The 22,819-nt window shown below is 44.8% G+C and overlaps 1 protein-coding gene across 1 annotated transcript in view; it reads right to left on the reverse strand.

Annotated features, from left to right (window-relative positions):
* Positions 1 to 2,819: 2,819 nt before the first annotated feature.
* LOC115107520 (B-cell lymphoma/leukemia 11B-like) overlaps positions 2,820 to 22,819 on the reverse strand; it is a 51,925-nt gene continuing 31,925 nt past the window's right edge. Inside the window, 4 exon segments of the mRNA XM_029630901.2 lie at positions 2,820 to 6,907; positions 7,147 to 7,373; positions 7,376 to 7,961; positions 8,109 to 8,818. Coding sequence (XP_029486761.2) covers positions 6,287 to 6,907; positions 7,147 to 7,373; positions 7,376 to 7,961; positions 8,109 to 8,818 — 2,144 coding nt within the window. The 3' untranslated portion in view covers positions 2,820 to 6,286.

Here is a 22,819-nt window from a genome sequence, read left to right on the forward strand (position 1 = left end):
AACATATCATTAATCTCTTATTGACCCCAGTTAAATGACTAAGAGGGAAAAATCTGGGGAAAAGGTGGAAACTGGGATTCACCCTCCCCCCCATTATGAGCACATAATCCCCCATCGTGTAGACTTCAGAATCATACATCATACTATTTATCTGCAACGTTTTATTCAGAACGTCGCACCCACCTGAACCTACCCCTCTGGTTTACCAAGCATTTCCTGGTGCCACCTTATTAGTCTTCCCCCCCTTTCATGTTGAGGGCTCAGTTATTGTGTGGTGGAGTAGTAACTTAAGTATTCATCCTCTCCTCCTCTCCACCTCCATCGTTGTCTTTGGTGAAAGTCCCCACCTGTCTGGCTAATAAGACCTTGCATGGCCTTTCAGGAAATAAGGAAATGAAGCCCAAAGGGGTCACGAGGGGTCACGTAGGTTCAAGTGTTCTAGTAACAGATAGTGGATAAATGAAGATGTCCCACTCAGGTCATTTACCATTGAAAAAAATGATCAGTTCCGGTCTGCTTTTAACATGGTAGCTCTCTCCCATAGGCACCAATACATTAGCAGCTGTGTCTGGTCTGCTTAACATGGTGGCTCTCTCCCATAGGCACCAATACATTAGCAGCTGGGTCTGGTCTGCTTAACATGGTAGCTCTCTCCCATAGGCACCAATAAATTAGCAGCTGGGTCTGGTCTGCTTGACATGGTAGCTCTCTCCCATAGGCACCAATACATTAGCAGCTGTGTCTGGTCTGCTTAACATGGTGGCTCTCTCCCATAGGCACCAATACATTAGCAGCTGGGTCTGGTCTGCTTAACATGGTAGCTCTCTCCCATAGGCACCAATACATTAGCAGCTGGGTCTGGTCTGCTTAACATGGTGGCTCTCTCCCATAGGCACCAATACATTAGCAGCTGGGTCTGGTCTGCTTAACATGGTAGCTCTCTCCCATAGGCACCAATACATTAGCAGCTGGGTCTGGTCTGCTTAACATGGTGGCTCTCTCCCATAGGCACCAATACATTAGCAGCTGGGTCTGGTCTGCTTAACATGGTGGCTCTCTCCCATAGGCACCAATACATTAGCAGCTGGGTCTGGTCTGCTTAACATGGTGGCTCTCTCCCATAGGCACCAATACATTAGCAGCTGGGTCTGGTCTGCTTAACATGGTGGCTCTCTCCCATAGGCACCAATACATTAGCAGCTGGGTCTGGTCTGCTTAACATGGTGGCTCTCTCCCATAGGCACCAATACATTAGCAGCTGGGTCTGGTCTGGCTTAACATGGTGGCTCTCATGGTGGCTCCCATAGGCACCAATACATTAGCAGCTGGGTCTGGTCTGCTTAACATGGTGGCTCTCTCCCATAGGCACCAATACATTAGCAGCTGGGTCTGGTCTGCTTAACATGGTGGCTCTCTCCCATAGGCACCAATACATTAGCAGCTGGGTCTGGTCTGCTTAACATGGTGGCTCTCTCCCATAGGCACAAATACATTAGCAGCTGGGTCTGGTCTGCTTAACATGGTGGCTCTCTCCCATAGGCACCAATACATTAGCAGCTGGGTCTGGTCTGCTTAACATGGTGGCTCTCTCCCATAGGCACAAATACATTAGCAGCTGTGTCTGGTCTGCTTAACATGGTGGCTCTCTCCCATAGGCACAAATACATTAGCAGCTGGGTCTGGTCTGCTTAACATGGTGGCTCTCTCCCATAGGCACCAATACATTAGCAGCTGGGTCTGGTCTGCTTAGTTCATTGACTGTTTATGAACCTGAAAAAAGTTAAGAGTGGGATGTCTCGCAGTCTCTGGTTCCAGTGTTCTATAGTATCAGTCTCTGGTTCCAGTGTTCTATAGTATCAGTCTCTGGTTCCAGTGTTCTATAGTATCAGTCTCTGGTTCCAGTGTTCTATAGTATCAGTCTCTGGTTCCAGTGTTCTATAGTATCAGTCTCTGGTTCCAGTGTTCTATAGTATCAAACTGAGGCCAAGGTTTCAAACAACCATCACTAGAGATATGGTTAATCACATGTATTAACCAGTGGCTATCTGTGCTATAAAGAATTATAATCATGTCAGTATATTGGGATTTATAGCGTCACATTGATGGCAGATGTTATACCTGCATACTAGCCTTGTTTATACCTGGTTCTAACATGCGTCCTTTGTCCGGATCTTGTCCACATTCTGATTGCGACCACATTTTTAGACGGGTGTAGATGATTAAAAGACTCATTGTGATCTTCCTGTCCACCTCCGGAGGTAGTCAGACACGCATTGTGTCTGGATATCTCACAAGGTTAGGCAGATCTGGACAGAGACCACCATTTAAACCATCATTATTCTGCCCTTTAAAAATCATTGACAGGTGACACCTTTGACTGATTACATCAATGTGCGTGTTACAATAAACAAATAAATATTATTTTTGAAAGAATAGCTGTGAAATAATTTGCATAAAGGAAGGGACCAGGAAATCTGGTCACAATGCAGACACAGTGGATGGATAACAGACATATTTTAATACCATGTGTGTAGACACATTTCTGGAAATGTGGACGCAATCAGAATAAAGACAAGATCAGGATAAAGAACCCATGTAGGCACCAGGTATAAACGGGGCTGCTGAGGGCAACAGTTTTAAGCACCAGTCATGAGACATGCAACATAACTACTGGGGGTTATTGTAAAATAAACAACTAAAGATGCAACAATGGTAATGTAAAAGATGCTAATGTTATTAGTAATAGTGATATTAATGTTAATAACTACTTCAGATGTTAGCAGTAATGGTGATAGTCATGTTAAAAAATACTTCAGATAGGCAATTGCAACATTTATTGGATTTGTTGACTTTCTTTTCAACACATTACAAAAATACATATATGTTCAAAACAGCCGACGTTACTGCTGCTGCTTTGAAACTACTTATTTTTCACAACAATCCCTCACAAAAAGAAAAAGAAAAAAATATTTTTGTACAAAGAGCAAAAGTCATGAAAGTTGAAAATGTGTTAAAATTTAAATTTTAAGTGCCATCACAAGAACTTCAACCAATCATGAGAAGAAAAAAAACAATATTGTCCATGAACGCCTCCTAAAACTGATTAAAAAAAAAATTTTTTAAAAGCATTTCTCCCATAACCCATTGCAGAATCCCAATCTCAAAATTCCTCTGATATTCTGGATGATTTCTAATTTAAATGTTTTTTTTTTTTATCCATATTAGGATAGATTTACCAAAAAAACGACTTTAAACATTTGAATCAAATCACAATTGGATTGGGAAGGTAAAATAGGCAGAATGTTGGAACCATTTTGTTTTTAAAAACACAGCGTCATTTATTAATAGTACAAAAACACTGTGTATCGTCATACAGTGAGCAAGAAATTATACGCAACTACTCATGTAAATCTACTTCATAAAATCCCTCCACCATCATAACCATACAATGCTCGTTATGGCATTCAAAACATTGAAGAAAAGAATACTTTGTTATTTCAAAACACACAGGATTTCATCGATAACACACTTCAAACACTGTAAACATTATTCTGGTACTGAAGGTTCTTGTATGAGATTACTAGTTCTGTTTTGCCGGTCTGGCTTCCTGGTTCCTCAATGCGATTAAAATAACTCTCTAGCATCCATATTTTGGATGGAATATATGAAGCTTGTTCAGAAGTGGGAATTGTAGGTTTCTCCTCTCCGCTGTCTCAATTGCAATAATAACAGTTATTATAGTTATTATCAACTTTGTTCTGAAGTGAGAATTGATTAAAAAATATATATGTTTTATTGGAATACACTAAAGATGTACTCTTACTGAATATCAACATGTGTTTTTCCCCAAACGCATGTCTCTATGGTATGTACACCTTTTCAGCCAGTCGCATATATTATGACAACTAATCTATTCCATTTCCACATGCTGATCTGAAATAGAGGACCATTATGAGATGAGTGTCTTGTGTAAGAATCTGATTTCTGTCAACAAGATGATGATAAATAGGAAGATTTTCATTCGAGAGCACACCCATGTCCAATTGCCTAAACACACACAGCACATTTAAAACAGGCTGTGTGAAGTGATATCTTTGAGGTGAGGTGATTATCTCTATTGAAGATGGTTGTATTAAGGGAAGATGTGGCCTCAATCTTCCCTAATATTGGTCCTCTTTCTCTCTCTCTGATGTCCTTGGTATTAGATTTGACCAGTAGATATGCATTTGGGTTAAAACACACTTTTCATATGCTTTCAATTTCATTTGAATGACTTTGATCCTTGCTTGGGTCTCTCTCTCTCCCTCTCTTTCATTCTATGTCTCTCTCCCTCTCTCCCTCTATCCCCTCTCCATTTTCTCTATTTCAATTTTTCATTTTCTACCTCAAGAATGATCCAATCAGATCTCAAGGTCATGTGGCCATCAGTCTAACTGCTGTGCTGAACATTATTACCATAACTCAATGTAACTCAAATAGGCTTTTTTAGATTCATTCAAGGATGAGCCATCCTCATTCCACGCAGCTGAAAATCACAAATTGTAAATCCCTAAAAGTCACGAACGCCACGTACAGTGTCTTCACAAATCTGTTATTGGGCGTTAAACCCCCATATCGCTTTGTGAAGCAAAATGAACAACCCCCACCTTTTCCTTTTCAAAGCTGCTCTACTAATACATGAACGCTGAGTTAGTGAACTGTGAAAGCAGGCAGGCAGATTGAGGCTTAGAGCACACAGTGGAGAAACACAGGCATTGATATGAATTCCATTCTGAGACCGTTTTGCTGAATCCTGAGGGGATCAGAACTCACCCTGGGCGACGAGAACACTACTGTTCAGGAATTCCCCAGAAGGAACAATGAAATGATTCTAGAAGTGGAATGTACAGTACAATGTAGAATGTTTAAAAGTTTAACTTAACAAATTGGTTTTGATGAAGCTTTATCAAGTGTCAAGAGGGTGTAAGGGACATTGCCGCTATGTTGTTCAAATGTAAACAGTATGACCATAGGAAGGAAGCACTATTGAGAGGACCTGTATTGCAATTATCTAGTGAATGGTTGCAATAACAATGTATATTATTCAGAACTTAAGTAACTCAAGCCACAGATCTTTGATTGTTTTAGTTAGAGTGGACATTCCAAATGTAAAATATGGGGCTAGTATACATTTAGTTTCTGTTATTAAAGAAAATCGAATATTTACATAATGTTTGATGAAATAAAACGGTTTACTCTTCCCAAAACATCCACACACATAACGTTTTATAGGACTGTTCTCCTTTCCACATTTACTACAGCAAGTTTGAACTGATATATCTTAAATATTCCCATGGTGATTTAATCCTGCATCTAAGGAGTTCATGTCAATGTCTGCAACCGCTATTTATGTCCCCGGCTAATATTGGGAATATTTATGTCCCCGGCTAATATTGGGAATGTGGGGACTGGATTGCATCATCATAATAACACATGCTGATATTAAAAAAGAATAGTTTGTGTAAAATTGGCTGTAATCTAATTCAGACTTTTAAAACATCAACATTTGGGGTTTTTTGAAATCCTAAAATGTAAATTCTGTTGTCATAGTGACATTCAGTGCTTGATGTCAGAGATGTTGACCTAATACGATATTAATAATACAGATCAAAAATAAATCATTTCTATCATCATTTAAGAAGTTTGCTCATTTACTTATAGTTTCCTTAAAGGAATTGTTTTTAATTAACAAATCAAAATTAAAATTGTATTTCTAATCAAGTGTGACCTGTTTCAAGTTGTGTTTTTTAGAAAAAAAATTCTTCAGCATATTTTTTAAAAACTTACTAGCTAGCTATCTAATTCCCTATAAAACCCCAAAAGATGTACCTGCACATGCCCAATATCTTTACAAAACTCCAATAAATACAGACATTATTGCACAGTAGAAAGGCTCAATGGATTCCGAAAATGATAAAATCCTCAGATAGATCAATAGTTGGCAGGAAACTAAAGGTTTCTAGAAACATCCCATGTTTCCCTTTGTTATATTTCTCAGTTGGCAGTTTCTGTGACAAAAAGAACAAACAAAAACAGAATTACGTACATTAAATTGTCCCAAAAATATTCAAGAAGATGAAAGATTATCCAGCCAAGCCCCATGTTGAAGTCCTGTAAGTGTTCATTCAGAATGAGTCTGAGGTGTTAGCCTAGCCTAGCCTAGCCTGTAGCTTTAGCTTTAGCCTAGCCTGTAGCCTTTAGCTTTAGCCTAGCCTAGCCTGTAGCTTTAGCTTTGGCCTAGCGTAACCTAGCCTCTCTCAGCCTCCTCCAGTTTGACGTCGCTGACCATCAAGTGTTCCCCGTGCCACTTCTTCATGTGTTTCTCCAGGGTGCTGTAGACGCTGAAGGGCATGTGGCAGATGTCACAGCGGTACACCTCCTTCCCAAACTGCCCGTGGGTCTTCATGTGGCGAGTTAGCTTGGAGCTCTGTGCGCAGGCGTAGCTGCACAGGTCACACTTGTAGGGCCTCTCTCCCGTGTGGCTGCGTCGGTGCACCGTCAGGTTGCTGCAGTTCTTGAATATCTTCCCACAGTACTCGCAGGTGTCGCTCCGTCGGCTCTCCTTACTAGGGGGTCGACCCGGTCCGGGACCCCGCAGGAGGTGAGGGGTGGAGCTGCCGCTGCGGCCCGATGCGCCCACTCCCTCCAGGAATTCCCCAGGAGAGGTGGAGAAGCGGAGGGAACCCGTCTCGGAGGAGGAGTGCTCTGAGGAGGTGGCGAAGGGGGACTGGTGGGCGTCACTGAAGCCGTGGAGGAAAGGTTCTCTGATGAAGTGGCGTGAAGCGGCGTAACCCGCCAGGAGCTGGGAGTACATGTTCTCTGGGGAGATGAGGGTCGGAGCCGCGGGGAGCTCCAACTCCTTCTCCACCTTCACATCAAATAGAACGAAATTAAAGTTTATTTACACTGAATTTAACAAATCTAAACCCAGTAAAACAATACAACTAGATAAGAGAAAAATGATGTACTTCTTTCAGCAGTCTAAACGTCTGTTTTATAGTATTGGAAACAGTTGTGTAAACGACAAACATAAGAAAACATAAAAACACAAGTTATTTAAAAATAAAAAAAAGTCACTTAAAGGAGTAGCTAAAAGGGGGTTCTTACCTTGATTCTCTTGTTGGAGGGGTTGGGGCTGGTGATGGGGGTGGGCCGGCGGTGGAACAGTCCAGAGAAAGAGTCTTCAGACCCACTAATCCTTCCGTTCATCAAGGGCCTCTCCTCTCTTTCAATCTCTCTCTCTCTGTCCATCGCTCTGCCCATCGCCCTGTCCAACGCCCGCTCTCTGTCCCGCTCAATCTCCATCTCCCCCCTCCCTGCATCTCCCCCTCTCTCGACTCTCTATTAGGCTGCCTCTCCCTATCCAGACTCATGGTCTTCTTGGAAGGGGCCAGCCTCAGGTGATTGTCCAGGTGGTTGTATGGGTGCATGATACCCACCCCTCCGCTCTCCGTCACTCTATCCCCACCATGAGGCTTCTCGTCTGGGGAAGGCCTCGACCCGTTCTCCCTGTTCTTGCTGAACTCTGAGTCCATGCTCAGGTTAGACTCAGGCCTACTTAGGCCGTTCCTCATCTCCTCCTCATCCTCAATTTCTTCCTCCTCTTCTTCCTCTTCCTCATCCTCTTCCTCCTCCTCGTTGTCCATCCCCATTCTTCCCTCCCCCTCTCTGCTCTTCTCCTCCCCCTCTCCTACCTCTCCTCTATTCTCCTGTTCAGGGGAGCTCCCCATGGAGCCTGACTTGTGTATGTGTGTCTTCATGTGTCTCTTCAGCTTGGAGGCTTGAGAACAGGCATGGTCACACAGATGACACTTGTAGGGCCTCTCTCCTGTGTGACTCCGTCTGTGGACTATCAGGTTGCTCTGGAACTTGAAGGTCTTTCCACAAAACTCACAGGACTTGGACTTGGCTTGGGCCTGGACCTGAATGAATGAATGAATGTATGAACAAATTAATTCTTAATTGTCCCATAGGGGAAATGTCTTGGCAACATTACAGGCAATTATGTAATACATATAAGACATTACAATACATACATCAGCATATATCCCAGGACACACTGCACATACCTGGGCCTGGTTCTGGCCCTGGGGAGGAGTGGTGGCGTTTCCCTGAGGCGTGGGGGGCTGTGGGGGGTAGGTGAGGAACGGTGGGGGCTTGGAGCCCGACTGGAAGAGAGTTGGACTCAGCAGGCGGTGCATGGGGGGCACCCGGGTGGGCGATAGAGGAGGTGTAGGGCCTCCGTTGTTAGTATTGTTGCCAACCGCCAGCTCTCTGAGCCTTCTGGAGAAGTCCATGGAAGGAGGATCCATTGGGGTTAGACGCATCACCCTCTCGAAGGCACTGGGGTGCTGGAAGAGCAGGGGCCCCATCTCCTCTGGACCCAGGCGCTCCAGGAGGTGTCTGGGGGGTGGGGGTCTGACGAAGGGTGGGGTGGCAGGGAGCCGGGTGTCCAGATAGCCCGGAGGGGGACGGGGGTGGTGAGGGTGTTGGGGATGGTGTGGGTGGTGCTCCCTGAGTAGTGGCGCCGCCATTCGGAGGAGGTGGAAGGAGTTAGAGGTGTCCCCCAGGAAGGTTGGTAAGGGAGAACGAGGGAGGGAGTCTCCCCCACCCATTGGAGGGGGGAGGGCCATGCGAGGGGTGAGGGTGTAGTTGGAGGGGTGTGTGTCCAGATAGATGCGGATGCCGTGGGTGTGTTGGGCGTGCTGGAGCAGGAACCAGGCGCTGGTGAAGGTCTGTTTACAAGAGGTGCAAATGTAGCTGGACGGCTCATCTTTACCTGAGAAAGAGAGAGGGGGGTGGGGGGGGGGGGTAGAAAAGGGAGCGAGAAAAAGGGAGCGATTGTAACATGAGAAGAATGTAGAAAGGAATGCATGACTGAATCACCTACATAACAACACAGGTATAATCAACATACATACATTATCGTTTGGCATGTCTGGAACGACAGCATATAAAATTAGGATCTCAATGACCTTTTCACACGACCCTGCTGTACACCAACATAACAACATGACGTGAGAGAGATATTGTATTCTATTCTCCCAGGACAGTCGACTTCATCACAGAGCTCCCACGGAGAGAATATCATATGATAACCTGAGTGAGAGAATATCATATGATAACCTGAGTGAGAGATGTCATATGATAACCTGAGTGAGAGAATGTCATATGATAACCTGAGTGAGAGAATGGTTAGTGTGATCTCCTCAGACAAACACATATGCATTTATGAGCAATACGAACAATATGCAAACAAACCCGGGGCTGCCTAGGGGCAGGATAATACTAACGTGTGTGTGTGTGTGTGTGTGTGTGTGTGTGTGTGTGTGTGTGTGTGTGTGTGTGTGTGTGTGTGTTTTGGTGTGGGGGAACGAAAGATATATGACAAGAGAGAGACAGGGAGAGGGAAAGAAAGAGGGAGCTGAGAGAGGAAGAGAGAGAAACGCCTGCCTGGAGGTGACAGCATTCCCTCCCCCATATGCCCCCCTAGGCACAACTACGACAACATAACCAACAAAAACAGGTCACAACTCCTGCAGCTCTGTCGCATGCTGGGTGTGTACAGTACATAGTCAATGGTACAGTGGGCTTTGAGGTGAGTCCTCTGGTAGGTGAACCTATAGCTCTCATCTCTTGGCAGTAGTACTGTAGACTACTTTATCGTTGACCTCAACCCAGAGTCTCTCTCTCAGAGTGCCTACTTGAAACAGAGCAATACTCAATCATGAGGCATCAAAGCCAAAGGAACGGAATAATATTAATAAATGCTATAGATGGAAGGAAGGTAGTGTGGAAACCTACAGTGCCTTCCACTAATATTGGCACCCTTGGTAAATATGAGAAAAACGGCTGTGAAAAAAAGGTATTTTCTGTTTATCCTCTTGGTAATTTCAGTCAAAATATTCACAAAAATCAAACCTTAAATTGAAGTAAAATCATTAAAAAAAATAAAACGGAAATATATGAAATAAATATTTTTCTCCGAAACATGTGTGCCACAATTATTGGCACCCCTAGAAATTCTTACGAGTAAAATTTATCTTAAGTATGTTCCCATTCATATTTAATGTTTAAAGTTCACCTGAGAGATTAGGAACACTTAAGTGGTAAGCCATGACTGCCTGTTTCACTGGGGTATAAATATGAGGTGACACACAGGCCAAGCTCCCATAGTCATCCATCACTATGGGAAATACAGTATACAGTAATGATGTGTGACAAAAGGTTGTTGAGTTTCACAAATCAGGAAATGGCTACAAGAAAATATCTCAATGGTTGAAAATTCCCATTTCCACAATCAGGGCAATAATTAAGAAGTTTAAAACAACTGGAGATGTTAACAATCGTCCTGGAAGAGGACGTGTGTCCTATATTGACCCAGAGCACAGTGAGGGGGATAGTTTGAGTGGACAAAACATCTCCAAGGATCACAGCTGGAGAATTGCAGACGCGAGTTGGGTTTTGGGGTAAAAAAAAAGTCTCCAAAACTGCAATCAGACGCCACCTACGTAACAACAAGTTGTTTGGAAAGGTTGCCATAGAAAAGCCTTTGTGTAACGATCGTCGTCGGTGGAAGGAAGAGTGGACCAAAGCACAGCGTGGAAAGTGTTCATGATATTTATTTACAAGAAACACTCAAACAAAAATACCCAAAACGAAAGCGAACAGTTCCGTCAGGCACAGACACTAGACAGAAAATAACACCCCACAAAACACAAACGGAAAATCACAACTTATATCTGATCCCCAATCAGAGACAACGATAGACAGCCGCCTCTGATTGGGAACCACACACACACACACACACACGGCAAAACAACAAAGAAATAGAAAACATTGATTTTCCCACCCGAGTCACACCCTGACCTAACCAAACATAGAGAATAAATAAGTATCTCTAAGGTCAAAGGTCAGGCTGTGACACTTTGCTGTCATCAAACAACAAACTCAAGCACCTACAGTTCGCCAAACGTTACTGGAACTTTCTATGGGACCGGGTTCTATGGTCAGATGAGACCAATATAGAGTTTCAATGGGACCAGGTTCTATGGTCAGATGAGGCCAACATAGAGTTTCAATGGGACCAGGTTCTATGGTCAGATGAGACCAATATAGAGTTTCAATGGGACCGGGTTCTATGGTCAGATGAGACCAATATAGAGTTTCAATGGGACCGGGTTCTATGGTCAGATGAGACCAATATAGAGTTTCAATGGGACCAGGTTCTATGGTCAGATGAGACCAATATAGAGTTTCAATGGGACCAGGTTCTATGGTCAGATGAGACCAATATAGAGTTTCAATGGGACCGGGTTCTATGGTCAGATGAGACCAATATAGAGTTTCAATGGGACCAGGTTCTATGGTCAGATGAGGCCAACATAGAGTTTCAATGGGACCAGGTTCTATGGTCAGATGAGGCCAACATAGAGTTTCAATGGGACCAGGTTCTATGGTCAGATGAGGCCAACATAGAGTTTCAATGGGACCAGGTTCTATGGTCAGATGAGACCAATATAGAGTTTCAATGGGACCGGGTTCTATGGTCAGATGAGACCAATATAGAGTTTCAATGGGACCAGGTTCTATGGTCAGATGAGACCAATATAGAGTTTCAATGGGACCAGGTTCTATGGTCAGATGAGGCCAACATAGAGTTTCAATGGGACCAGGTTCTATGGTCAGATGAGGCCAACATAGAGTTTCAATGGGACCAGGTTCTATGGTCAGATGAGACCAACATAGAGTTTCAATGGGACCAGGTTCTATGGTCAGATGAGGCCAACATAGAGTTTCAATGGGACCAGGTTCTATGGTCAGATGAGACCAACATAGAGTTTCAATGGGACCAGGTTCTATGGTCAGATGAGACCAACATAGAGTTTCAATGGGACCAGGTTCTATGGTCAGATGAGGCCAACATAGAGTTTCAATGGGACCAGGTTCTATGGTCAGATGAGACCAAAATTTAGCTTTTTGGAAACTAACACCAGAGGTGGGTTTGGTGTAGATAGAAAGATAGATATGCAGAAAAGTACCGCGTCCCTACTGTGAAGTATGGTGGTGGATCTTCGATGTTGTGGGGCTGTTTTTCTTCCAAAGGCCCTGGACAACTGGTTAGGATACATGGTATCATGGACTCCATTAAGTACCAGCAGATATTACCTCAAAACCTGACTGCCTCTGCTAGGAAGCTTAAACTGGGCCTTGGTTGGATCTTCCAGCAGGACAATGAACCAAAGCACACCTCAAAATCAACACGAAAATGGTTCATTGACCACAGAATCAAGGTTTTGCCATGGCCATCCCAGTCCTCTGGCCTAAACCCCATAGAAAACCTGTGTGATGAGTTGAAGAGGAGAGTCCACAAGCGTGGACCTGGGAATCTGATGGATCTGGAGAGTTTCTGTATGGAGGAATGGTCTCAGACCCCTTGCCATGTATTCTCCAACCTCAATACGCATTATAGGAGAAGACTCAGAGCTGTTATCTTGGCAAAGGGAGGTTTAAAGGCACAGTCAACTTAGTGTATGTAAACCTCTGACCCACTGGAATTGTGATACAGTGAATTATAAGTGAAATAATCTGTCTGTAAACAATTGTTGGAAAAATGACTTGTGTCATATACAAAGTAGATGTCCTAACCGACTTCCCAAAACTATAGTTTGTTAAAAATAAATTTGTGGAGTGGTAGAAAAACTAGTTTTAATGACTCCAACCTAAGTGTATGTAAACTTCCGACTTCAACTGTATTTCCCTCAGATTACACAGACCCACAAAATGTTGATAAAGTCTCATATGTATTGGGTGAAATACCACAGTGTGCCATCACAGCAGCAATATTTGCAACCTGTTGCAAAGAACAAACACCATTGTAAATACAACCTATGTTTATGTTTATTTATAGAGAGAGAAAAATAGAGAGAGAGAGAGAGAGGGAAATAGAGAGAGATAAATAGAGAGAGAGAAATAGAGAGAGAGAAATAGAGAGAGAGAGAGAGAGAGAGAGAGAGAGAGAGAGAGAGAGAAAGAGAGAGAGAGAGAGAGAGAGAGAGAGAGAGAGAGAAATAGAGAGAGAGAGAGAGAGAGAGAGAGAGAGAGAGAGAAAGAAAGAGAGAAATAGAGAGGGAAATAGAGAGAGAGAGAGAGAGAGAAATAGAGAGAGAAATAGAGAGGGAGAGAAATAGAGAGAGAAATAGAGAGAGAAATAGAGAGAGAAATATATATATATAGAGAAAGAGAGAGAGAGATAGCAATAGAGAGAGAGAGAGAGAGAGAGAGAGAGAGAAATAGAGAGGGAAATAGAGAGAGAAATAGAGAGAGAAATATATATATATATATATATAGAGAAAGAGAGAGAGAGAGAGAGAGAGATAGCAATAGAGAGAGAGAGAGAGAGATAGCAATAGAGAGAGAGAGAGAGAGAGAGAGAGAGAGAGATAGCAATAGAGAGAGAGATAGCAATAGAGAGAGAGAGAGAGAGAGAGAGAGAGAGAGAAATAGAGTTTGTGGTTCTCACTAGGCATATGCATCCACTTCTTCATGTTATGTGGGTCTACCTCCAGGGAGACGGAAGTATGTGGGGCCTACTCCGACTCTGCCGTGTTCAAGGCCCAGGATTAACGTCTTTAGTAATCAAATAAAGGGTGTTTAAAATGGCTCCACACACACACAGCACTGATTGAGAGAAGAACAGACCATTTCAGTAAATGAGCCTCTCATTAACTCGCTGACCTGCCTCCCCGGGGCTCTGTCTAACCAATCACTGAGCCAAGAGGGGCACACGTCGCCACAGTTACTGGAGTCTGTGTGGAGCGTGTTGCATGTGTCGGTACGCTAGGCTGTCTACCTGTGTTTAGTTTGGCTGGTCTTCACAGACCTGTTTGGCAGCTGAGCGCTGGACAGCTTACAGCTTGGACGGAGAGAAGAGAGGGAGAGAGGGAACCAGAGATGAGGAGGAGGGGAGTGTAAGTAGAGAGTCTTTAGAGAGAGAGAGAGAGGGAACCAGAGATAAGGAGGAGGGGAGTGTAAGTAGAGAGTCTTTAGAGAGAGAGAGAGAGAGAGAGAGAGAGAGAGAGAGAGAGAGGGAGAGAGGGAACCAGAGATGAGGAGGAGGGGAGTGTAAGTAGAGAGTCTTTAGGGACCATGGTGGTTTTAGAGCTTTTTCCTGATAGAACAGTGCAGTTGAACATCACGGGGGGGGGGGGGGGGGTCACTATGGAATCAAGCCATACCACGCTCCTAGTCCTGCAATTACATATATTTCAATACTAGGTCATGAACATCTCAGCAATGTGTGTGTGTGTGTGTGTGTGTGTGTGTGTGTGTGTGTGTGTGTGTGTGTGTGTGTGTGTGTGTGTGTGTGTGTGTGTGTGTGTGTGTGTGTGTGTGTGTGTGTGTGTGTGTGTGTGTGTGGCTAGCTAATCAAACCCGCACAGACCCCCTCCCTGTGTGAATTTGCATCTTGTCACATCTTCCAGAGAGAATGCCATATGCTGTTAGATCTGCTGTTAGATCTGCATGGCAGTTAATGGACTGGCAGCTTAATGTCTTTCTGATAATGTCTCTCTGCTAATGTCTCTCTGCTGATGGCTCTCTTCTGATGGCTCTCTGCTAATGGCTCTCTGCTAATGGCTCTCTGCTAATGGCTCTCTGCTAATGGCTCTCTGCCGATGGCTCTCTGCTAATGGCTCTCTTCTGATGGCTCTCTGCTAATGGCTCTCTGCTAATGGCTCTCTGCCGATGGCTCTCTGCTATTGGCTCTCTTCTGATGGCTCTCTGCTAATGGCTCTCTGCTAATGGCTCTCTGCTAATGGCTCTCTTCTGATGGCTCTCTGCTAATGGCTCTCTGCTAATGGCTCTCTGCTAATGGCTCTCTGCTGATGGCTCTCTGCTAATGGCTCTCTGCTAATGGTTCTCTGCTAATGGCTCTCTTCTGATGGCTCTCTGCTAATGGCTCTCTGCTAATGGCTCTCTGCTAATGGCTCTCTGCTAATGGCTCTCTGCCGATGGCTCTCTGCCGATGGCTCTCTTCTGATGGCTCTCTGCTAATGGCTCTCTGCTAATGGCTCTCTTCTGATGGCTCTCTGCTAATGGCTCTCTGCTAATGGCTCTCTGCTGATGGCTCTCTGCTAATGGCTCTCTGCTAATGGCTCTCTGCTAATGGCTCTCTTCTGATGGCTCTCTGCTAATGGCTCTCTTCTGATGGCTCTCTGCTAATGGCTCTCTGCTAATGGCTCTCTGCCGATGGCTCTCTGCTGATGGCTCTCTGCTGATGGCTCTCTTCTGATGGCTCTCTGCTGATGGCTCTCTGCTAATGGCTCTCTGCTGATGGCTCTCTGCTAGTGGCTCTCTTCTGATGGCTCTCTGCTAATGGCTCTCTGCTAATGGCTCTCTGCCGATGGCTCTCTGCTAAATGCCTAATGACTGAAAAACACTAATTTCATCATGTTCCCTTACAAGCATGAGAAGCGAGGGTAACAGGGAGAGGGGGAGGAGGAAAGAGGGGGGAGGAGAGAGAGAGGGGGAGGAGGAGAGAGACAGAGAGAGAGAGATAAAGGATATGCAAATGATTCAATCAGGACTTGCCAATCAGCTGTCTCTGTGTGATGCTGTGAAATCCCCCATCAGGAAATACAGCATCTACATGTAGTAGAGCCACACGGAGTCACACACCAGAGTAGACACACACACACACACACACACACACACACACACACACAACACACACACACCAGAGTAAACACACACGCACACACACCAGAGTAAACACACACACACACCAGAGTAAACACACACACACACACCAGAGTAGACACACACACCAGAGTAAACACACACACACACCAGAGTAGCTACAAGGGGAGCGGTGTTGCTATGTAGCAGTCGCTCCAGCCAATAAAAGCTCCTCGCTATGATTCAATTTGCAGTAATTACCATGGTCTATCTACTGACACACACATACTCACTTCTGTCCTCTCATACACACACACACACACACACACACACACACACACACACACACACACACACACACACACACACACACACACACACACACACACACACACACATACACACTTCTGTCCTCTCATACACACACACACACATACACACACACACACGTCTGTCCTCTCATACACACACACACACATATACACACACACACACACACACACACACATCCACACACTTCTGTCCCCTCATACACATACACACATACACACTTCTGTCCTCTCATACACACACACACACACACACACACACACACACACACACACACACACACACACACGCACACTTCTCTCCTCTCATACACACACACATACACACACACACACACTTCTGTCCTCTCAACCCTCTTCCGCTGACCAGGAAGTTCAACTACTAGTTACCGTGCTTACACTCCAAATTAAGTGGGAGGGGCCAGTAACCGTAGTGGGAGGAGCCAGTAGTCAGACAGGACATCATTAATGGTGGGTATATGCGTATAGGTGGGCCAATCATAAAATAGTTTCCCTCCCTCCTGGGTTAGTTTTTACTAAACCCCCACCAGCCAATTAGGTATTCTGTAGGGACCTTAGATCTTAAACCTAACAGCGCTTATATTCTTTCCAGATTGGCTTTTATAGCAATTATTTGTCTTAAAAGCACAAACACAATGCCAGGGAGCAGAGAGAAAGAGAGGGGGGGGAGAGTGAGAGAGGGAGGGAGAGAGAAGGAGATAAAGGGAGAGAGAGGGAGAGAGAGGGAGAGAGAGGGAGGAGGAGAGAGGGAGAGAGAGGGAGGAGGAGAGGAGGGAGAGAGAGAGAGAGAAAGAAGAGAGAGTGAGAGAGAGAGAGGGAGAGAGAGAGAGGGAGAGAGAGAGAGAGAGAGGGGGGGAGAGAGAAAGAGATAGAGAGGGAGAGGAAGAGAGGGAGGGAAGGAAGGAGAGAGAGATAGAGAACTGTGCCATGGTATTGAATGATTACATCTGGGGTTGAAGAAAGTGAGGCTTGGTGAGGTTTGAAGCAGTAGACACGGTAACACTCGGTATCCCTATTCCAACCCAACATTTGAGAAAAATGTCAAATTCTGACATGAGTCTGTGAGAGCTAGTCACACACACACACACACACACACACACACACACACACACACACACACACACACACACACACACACACACACACACACACACACACACACTCCTGACAAACCCACACACAAACAGGGCCTCCCATCCTGGGTGCACCTGTCAGGGGAGGAGCTGACCCCTCTGGTCTTGTATCTGACCCCTCTGGGCTTGTATCTGACCCCTCTGGGCTTGTATCTGACCCCTCTGGTGTTTGATCTGACCCGTCTGGTGTTGTATCTGACCCCTCTGGTGTTGTAAACAGGTTCTCATTAGCCTGGCTGTGATCTAGAGGGTCTCGGAGGTCCCCTTCAAACTCACCCCCCTACTCCTGTTCCTTCACCTCATACCCCCTGCTCTCCTCCCTGTCTCCTCACCTCCTCCCCTCTCTCTTCACCCCTCACCTCCTCCCCTCGCCCCCTTCTCCCTTTCCTTCTCGTCCTTCCCCTCCTGTCTCTGCCTTCTCTGCATGCCCCTCTCAGCTCTGCTCCGATGGTTTGTTGTTTGTCAAAATGGGGGCTAATCAGGCAATAGAAGGCTATGTAGAGCAGAACAGAACAGAACAGAACAGAGCAGAGCAGAGCAGAGCAGAACAGAACAGAATAGTGCAGAACAGAACAGAACAGAATTGAGCAGAGCAGAATAGAGCAGAGCAGAACAGAGCAGAGCAGAACAGAGCAGAATAGAGCAGAACAGAACAGAATTGAGCAGAACAGAACAGAATAGAGCAGAACAGAACAGAATAGAGCAGAACAGAACATAATTGAGTAGAACTGGACAGAACAGAACAGAACAGAGCAGAACAGAGCAGAGCAGAACAGAGCAGAACAGAACAAAACAGAGCAGAGCAGAACAGAGCAGAGCAGAACAGAGCAGAACAGAACAGAGCAGAACAGAACAGAGCAGAACAAAACAGAACAGAGCAGAACAGAGCAGAGCAGAACAGAGCAGAACAGAACAGAACAGAGCAGAACAGAATAGAGCAGAACAGAATAGAGCAGAATAGAACAGAACAGAATTGAGCAGAACAGAACAGAGCAGAGCAGAATAGAGCAGAACAGAACAGAGCAGAACAGAACAGAATTGAGCAGAACAGAGCAGAACAAAACAGAACAGAGCAGAACAGAATAGAGCAGAACAGAATAGAGCAGAATAGAGCAGAACAGAACAGAGCAGAACAGAACAGAATTGAGCAGAACAGAATAGAGCAGAACAGAATAGAGCAGAATAGAGCAGAATAGAGCAGAGCAGAATAGAGCAGAACAGAGCAGAACAAAACAGAACAGAACAGAATTGAGTAGAACTGAACAGAACAGAGCAGAACAGAGCAGAACAGAACAGAGCAGAATTGAGCAGAGCAGAATAGAGCAGAGCAGAACAGAACAGAGCAGAACAGAACAGAGCAGAACAGAACAGAATAGAGCAGAACAGAGCAGAGCAGAACAGAATAGAGCAGAACAGAATAGAGCAGAATATAACAGAACAGAACAGAATATAACAGAACAGAACAGAGCAGAACAGAACAGAATTGAGTAGAACAGAACAGAGTAGAACAGAACAGAATATAACAGAACAGAACATAACAGAACAGAATAGAACAGAGCAGAACAAAACAGAATATAACAGAATATAACAGAACAGAACAGAGCAGAACAGAATAGAACAGAGCAGAACAGAACAGAGAAGCGCAGCATATAGCCACTGTGAGGGTGGCAGTAGCAGGAACAGAGTAAGGCTCTCAAACTAACTCAAAGCAGGCCCAGGCCAACTATAACCACTTACATGTGTGTGAGCTCTGTTGGTGTGTGTGTGTGTGTGTGTGTGTGTGTGTGTGTGTGTGTGTGTGTGTGTGTGTGTGTGTGTGTGTGTGTGTGTGTGTGTGTGTGTGTGTGTGTGTGTGTGTGTGCATCTGCAGTCAATCTGAACTAGGCCTGATGAAAGCCCGGACAGACAGAGGGAGGCTTTAAGGGGACGGGGCTGCCAAATCGGTGTGTGGGATACAAGGACAAACACGCACATGCACACGCACACACACAAACACACACACACACACACCTGGCTAAGGTATGTCTGGCTCCCTGATCTGTATGTCTCATAAGATGCAGGTCAACTGAGTGAATGGAACAATATAGGTATCAGAAACAGAAACAAGACAGTAACAACCAGCCTCTCGTGTATCATGTATCTCCAGCAGCATAACCAGAGACAGACAATAACAACCAGCCTCTCGTGTAGCTAACTGTGAGAGCTGCTCTGCTGTGCTCCAAGCCTCCGAGGCATCTCTCAGGGCACGGGGACAAGCTGTGAAAAAGAACTGGAAAGACCTCTCTGTCAGTAAGAGCTATGGTTCTTGACTCAGCCTCTGTAGTCGCTCAAAAAAAAAAAAAAAAAACAGAGCTCCAAAAGTGCATCAGCTTCCTGAGGCATCTCTGTGAGCCTGACTCATCCACTCATAACTGTAGTGTGTGTTTGTGTGTGTGTGTGTGTGTGTGTGGGGGGGGGGGGGGGGGTCCCGCTGTGTCTGCTGTCTATCATGTGTCGCTGGATGAGCTTGATGGATGACTATCACATGTGCTTGTGCTTGAGAGAAAACAAAATTAAGGGAATATATATATATATATATATATATATATATATATATAGAGAGAGAGAGAGAGAGAGAGAGTTCATATGGTCTCTCTCTCTCTCTCTCTCTCTCTGTCAGGTCATATGGTCTCTCTCTCTCTCTCTCTGTCAGGTCATATGGTCTCTCTCTCTCTCTGTCTGTCAGGTCATATGGTCTCTCTCTCTGTCTGTCAGTTCATATGGTCTCTCTCTCTCTCTCTGTCTGTCAGTTCATATGGTCTCTCTCTGTTTGTCAGGTCATATGGTCTCTCTCTCTCTGTCTGTCAGTTCATATGGTCTCTCTCTCTGTCTGTCAGGTCATATGGTCTCTCTCTCCCTCTCTGTCAGGTCATATGGTCTCTCTCTCTCTCCCTCTCTCTCAATTCAATTCAATTCAATTCAAAGGGCTTTATTGGCATGGGAAACGTGTTAACATTGCCAAAGCAAGTGAGGTAGATAATACATAAACTGAAATAAACAATAAAAATGAACAGTAAACATTACACATACAGAAGTTTCAAAACAATAAAGACATTACAAATGTCATATTATATATATATACAGTGTTTTAACAATATACAAATGGTTAAAGGACACAAGATAAAATAAATAAGCATAAATATGGGTTGTATTTACAATTGTGTTTGTTCTTCACTGGTTGCACCTTTTCTTGTGGCAACAGGTCACAAATCTTGCTGCTGTGATGGCACACTGTGGCATTTCACCCAGTAGATATGGGAATTTATCAAAATTGGATTTGTTTTCGAATTCTTTGTGGATCTGTGTAATCTGAGGGAAATATGTCTCTCTAATATGGTCATACATTGGGCAGGAGGTTAGGAAGTGCAGCTCAGTTTCCACCTCATTTTGTGGGCAGTGAACACATAGCCTGTCTTCTCTTGAGAGCCATGTCTGCCTACGGCGGCCTTTCTCAATAGCAAGGCTATGCTTACTGAGTCTGTACATAGTCAAAGCTTTCCTTAATTTTGGGTCAGTCACAGTGGTCAGGTGTTCTGCCGCTGTGTACTCTCTGTGTAGGACCAAATAGCATTCTAGTTTGCTCTGTTTTTTTGTTAATTCTTTCCAATGTGTCAAGTAATTATATTTTTGTTTTCTCATGATTTGGTTGGGTCTAATTGTGCTGCTGTCCTGGGGCTCTGTAGAGTGTGTTTGTGTTTGTGAACAGAGCCCCAGGACCAGCTTGCTTAGGGGACTCTTCTCCAGGTTCATCTCTCTGTAGGTGATGGCTTTGTTATGGAAGGTTTGGGAATCGCTTCCTTTTAGGTGGTTATAGAATTTAACGGCTCTTTTCTGGATTTTGATAATTAGTGGGTATCGGCCTAATTCTGCTCTGCATGCATTATTTGGTGTTCTACATTGTACACGGGGGATATTTTTGCAGAATTATGCGTGCAGAGTCTCATTTTGGTGTTTGTCCCATTTTGTGAAGTCTTGGTTGGTGAGCGGACCCCAGACCTCACAACCATAAAGGCAATGGGCTCTATGACTGATTCAAGTATTTTTAGCCAAATCCTAATTGGTATGTTGAAATTGACGTTCCTTTTGATGGCATAGAATGCCCTTCTTGCCTTGTCTCTCAGATCGTTCACAGCTTTGTGGAAGTTACCTGTGGCGCTGTATTTGTATTTGTGGTCCTGGTGACTGGACCTTTTTTGGAACACCATTATTTTGGTCTTACTGAGATTTACTGTCAGGGCCCAGGTCTGACAGAATCTGTGCATAAGATCTAGGTGCTGCTGTAGGACCTCCTTGGTTGGTGACAGAAGCACCAGATCATCAGCAAACAGCAGACATTTGACTTCGGATTCTAGTAGGGTGAGGCCGGGTGCTGCAGACCTTTCTAGTGCCCGCGCCAATTCGTTGATATATATGTTGAAGAGGGTGGGGCCTAAGCTGCATCCCTGTCTCACCCCACGACCCTGTGTGAAAAAATGTGTGTGTTTTTTGCCCATTTTAACCGCACACTTGTTGTTTGTGTACATGGATTTTATAATGTCGTATGTTTTACCCCCAACACCACTTTCCATTAGTTTGTATAGCAGACGCTCATGCCAAATTGAGTCGAAGGCTGTGGTCTCTCTCTCTCTCTCTCTCTCTCTCTCTCTCTCTCTCTCTCTCTCTATCTATCTATCTATCTCTCTCTCTCTGTCTGTCAGTTCATATGGTCTCTCTCCCTCTCTGTCAGGTCATATGGTCTCCCTCTCTCTGTCTGTCAATTCATATGGGCTCTCTCTCTGTCTGTCAGTTCATATGGGCTCTCTCCCTCTGTCAGGTCGTTTGGTCTCCCTCTCTCTGTCTGTCAATTCATATGGGCTCTCTCTCTGTCTGTCAGTTCATATGGGCTCTCTCTCTCTGTCTGTCAGTTCATATGGGCTCTCTCTCTCTGTCTGTCAATTCATATGGGCTCTCTCTCTGTCTGTCAGTTCATATGGGCTCTCTCTCTGTCGGTCAGTTCATATGGGCTCTCTCTCTGTCTGTCAGTTCATATGGGCTCTCTCTCTGTCTGTCAGTTCATATGGCCTCTCTCTCTGTCTGTCAGTTCATATGGCCTCTCTCTCTGTATGTCAGTTCATATGGCCTCTCTCTCTGTCTGTCAGTTCATATTGCCTCTCTCTCTGTCTGTCAGTTCATATGGCCTCTCTCTCTGTATGTCGGTTCATATGGCCTCTCTCTGTCTGTCAGTTCATATGGCCTCTCTCTCTGTCTGTCGGTTCATATGGGCTCTCTCTCTGTCTGTCAGTTCATATGGGCTCTCTCTCTGTCTGTCAGTTCATATGGCCTCTCTCTGTCTGTCAGTTCATATGGCCTCTCTCTCTGTCTGTCAGTTCATATGGCCTCTCTCTGTCTGTCAGTTCATATGGCCTCTCTCTGTCTGTCAGTTCATATGGCCTCTCTCTGTCTGTCAGTTCATATGGCCTCTCTCTGTCTGTCAGTTCATATGGGCTCTCTCTCTGTCTGTCAGTTCATATGGGCTCTCTCTCTGTCTGTCAGTTCATATGGGCTCTCTCTCTGTCTGTCAGTTCATATGTCTGTCAGTTC

Source organism: Oncorhynchus nerka, linkage group LG24, assembly GCF_034236695.1.
Source record: "Oncorhynchus nerka isolate Pitt River linkage group LG24, Oner_Uvic_2.0, whole genome shotgun sequence".
NCBI lineage: Eukaryota > Metazoa > Chordata > Actinopteri > Salmoniformes > Salmonidae > Oncorhynchus > Oncorhynchus nerka.